Source organism: Chrysochloris asiatica, unplaced genomic scaffold (assembly GCF_000296735.1).
Source record: "Chrysochloris asiatica unplaced genomic scaffold, ChrAsi1.0 scaffold00014, whole genome shotgun sequence".
Taxonomy (NCBI): Eukaryota; Metazoa; Chordata; class Mammalia; order Afrosoricida; family Chrysochloridae; genus Chrysochloris; species Chrysochloris asiatica.
In genome coordinates this window covers 13,199,199-13,202,777 of record NW_006408532.1, presented here as the reverse complement: position 1 = coordinate 13,202,777, position 3,579 = coordinate 13,199,199, and the positions used below count along the sequence as shown (strand labels likewise).

Sequence of the window (3,579 nt, the reverse complement as noted above, 5' to 3'; positions counted from 1 at the left end):
CCTCCTGACTGGGTCTGCACGGTCTGCATCCGAATCCTCCTTATTTATTGTTTGTTTAAGGGACGGCCACTGATGGATTTTAAATAGGTTGTCTAGTGGGTTCAGATTTGCATTTTAGAAAGCCACTGACTTGCTATCTTTGGAGTGAAAAAGAGTAAATGAAAGGTTATGCTGACAGCTGTGTTTGTGTTTATTTTGCATACACTAATCTTGTGTCCAACTAAGAGTCTCCTTTAAACGGTTTCCTTTTTTAGGCCATGTGACAGAAATCTACCTTGTCCATCTCCATGCCAGTGTTTATGCGCTCTTTCATCGTCTTTATGGAATGTACCCTTGCAACTTTGTCTCCTTTCTACGTTCTCACTACAGTATGAAGGAAAACTTGGAGACTTTTGAAGAAGTAGTCAGGGTAAATTAAATTACTGTTTGCTGATTTGATAGCATGCTGTTCAGACAGGCTACATTTGTAATTTTTTGGATTAAGTAATCAACATGAAATTTTTTTAAAGAAATGCCATTTTTTTCAGTAGTAATAACTATTGAGATATAAGTCATATGCCTTATAATCTGTCCATTTAAATCATACAGTTCAGTGTTTTTTAGTATAATCATACAGAGTAGAAAATTTTAGAGCATTTTCATCACTCCAAAAAGAAATCCTGTGTCCATTAGCTGTCACTTGCCATTTCCCTTGAGTTTCTCTACCACTCAGCCTGTTGTTGTTGTTAAGTACTGTCAAGTTGGTTCTGACTCATAGCGACCCTGTATAGGGTTTCCAAGGAGCTACTGGTGAATTTGAACTGCTAACCTTTGGTTCAAACTGACCTTGAGGTTCAGTGTTAATCCAGGACTCCTGGTGCCACACCAGGACTCCTCCCCTCAGCCTTGTGGTTATGTGCCGTGGAGTCGGTTCCAACTCAGAGCGACCCTGTACAGGGTTTCCGAGGCTATGAATCTTTATGGGAGCAGAAAGCCTCATCTTTCTCCCGTGGAACAGCTGGTAGTTTCAAACTGCTAACCATGAGATTAGCAACCCGATTTGTAACCACTGCGCTACCAGAGCTCCTTATCAGTTTGCCTATTGTGGATATACCATACTGATATTTTATAATATATGCTCTTTTGTGACTGGTTTCTTTCACATAACATGATTTTAAAATTCATCCATATTGTAACAGTACTCCGCTCCTTTTTATTGCCAGATAATATTCTGTTGTGTAGATAGATATATCACAAAAGAAATTTAGCCTTTTTAAATTTGTCAACCCAAATTCTTCTAGCCAATGATGGAGCATGTGCGAATTCATCCGGAATTAGTGACTGGATCCAAGGACCACGAACTGGACCCTCGAAGGTATAGAAACTAAACTATTAGTGACAGAATTGTAGAGACTCTCTTGAGAGATTGAAAATGTAATCTAGGAGATGTTGCTTTTGTAGTATTAATTAATACAGAATTTCTTCAGTTTATGGAGTCATTCCATTTTGAGGATTAATAAGCTTTGTATGAATTAAAAACATATTTCTGCTACTTTAATGGAGAACTAATAATTGTTTTAACAGAGAGATGGACTTTTCAGTGCTTGCCCTACAGATCCTCAGGAAGGCTTGCTCCTTAGTGGACTAAATTATTTATAGAGCAGCAGATGAAGCATATGGTTGAAAGCAAGTGGATTGTAGAAAGTCTGTATATTGAGTGGTTGGAATCCTTAGGTCTTTTTCTTCATTCTGCATAGACAAGTGACAACCTTTCTCAGTGAGGCGTCTGTAAAAGTTCCTTGGTATATTATCTAGAGAAACTGAATTTGAGAGGCTCCTGATTTGAGGATTCCAGGTATGGTGGAGTGTGGAGCTGAGGTGTAGGGACTGAAAAGAAGAAACTTTGGTCTCTCTTCCCACTTTTCTCTGGCCACTGCCAGGCAGAGGATTGAACCCTTTTTAGAGAAACCGACACAGATAATGACTTTTGCTGATTTACCCTACTGTAAAAACTGGTTCACATAAAAAATGGTTAGTTATGAATGCATGTTAAGTGTTAAAAGGCATTCATGAGTAAATAAATACACATGTATGTATTAAACCAAACTTAATTATCATCAAGTTCATTCTGACTCATAAACAGTTTCCGAGACTGTAAGTCTTTACGGAACCAGACAGAGTCATCTTTTTCCCAAGAAATGACTGGCGGGTTTGAAATGTTGACCTTGTGGTTAAGAACCCAATGCCTTACTTAGCAGTGTCACCAGGGCTGCCATAGACTCAATTCCAACTCAGTGACCCAGTAGGACAGAGTGAACTTTTCATTAGGGTTTCCAAGGCTGTACATCTTTATGGAAACAGACGGCCTTATCTTTTCTCCATAGACCTTCTAGTGGGTTTGAACCACCAACCTTTAGGTTAGCAACCCAACGCTTAATCCACTGCTCTACCAGGACTCCGTAGGTATATCTAGGCATATGTATTTATACATTTGTGTGTGCTGCATAGATCAACATATATAACAAACTGCACAGATAGGACTCTCCTACACATAGTAAAAAAAAAAAAAAACTCTCAGGATTGGATTACTGGCTCAAGGGCTTTGTGACCATAGTCTAGAGACAGTTTTGTCAATTGTTACAACATAGTTCAGAAACATAATGTTCTATATCCAAGTTTGATGAGTAGTGTCAGTGGTCTTAGAAACCTGCAAGTGGCATTCTAAGATACACCTGTTGGTTTTGACTCATATGGAGTAAAAGAGAGTGATGGAAATCAAAGAATCAAACAAAAAACCAATCCATGGAACTACTAGCCCATAAATACTACAAACTGTTCACAAATCTGAGACTAGAAGAACTAGATGGTGCCCAGCAACCAATACTTAGCATCCTGACAAGCGACACAATTGAAGGTCCCAGATAGGATGGAAATAAAATGTAGTACTAATTCCTTAAAAAGGCTATACTTACTGGACCAAAAGAGATGGGAGGAACCCCTAGAGACTATTACCTTAAAATAAGTTGAATGTGAAATTGAAGCTATCTCTCTGGGTCACCTTCCAGCTAAATAATAGATTATTTTACAAAATAAACAGTATCACCCATGAATTATGTGCTTCCTCAAACAATGAGACCACATGTTCAACATTTACTCCAAAACAAGGTGAGAAGACAAGGAGGGGAAGAGATGCTAGATCAGGGGAAACCAAACAAACAGAATGGAGCTAATGACAATGAGACACATTGTGAAAATTGTAAGCAATGTCATAAAAGAGTTTGTATAAAAAATGTTAAAAGGGAACCCAAGTTGCTGTATAAGCTTTCAACCAAAAATACAATAAAATATTATTATTAAAAAAAAAAGATAGCAGGAATCTTAGTGATGGCCTGCAGTGTGTCTGCTTTCAATGTGTCTGCTTCTTTGTACTGATAAGGACAGGTTTGTCTTCTCTGTTTTCTAGAGTTCGTTGTCATCAGATTCCTAGGGGCTTCCCTTTGCCTTTCTCAAATATACAATCTCATATTTCATGTCTTCTTGGCTTACTCTTGTTTTTATAGAATACTTGTATATCCTTTAGTAGCTTTTTTTTTAGTGTTT

The 3,579-nt window shown here is 37.9% G+C and overlaps 1 protein-coding gene across 3 annotated transcripts in view; it reads left to right on the top strand.

Annotated features, from left to right (window-relative positions):
• Positions 1 to 3,579, top strand: part of TSC1 (tuberous sclerosis 1) — a 41,670-nt gene that overhangs the window by 7,372 nt on the left and 30,719 nt on the right. For all 3 annotated transcript variants that reach the window (XM_006834903.1, XM_006834902.1, XM_006834901.1), the window contains 2 exons: positions 255 to 409; positions 1,281 to 1,354. In XM_006834903.1, coding sequence (XP_006834966.1) covers positions 255 to 409; positions 1,281 to 1,354 — 229 coding nt within the window. The remainder of the gene's footprint in view (positions 1 to 254; positions 410 to 1,280; positions 1,355 to 3,579) is intronic.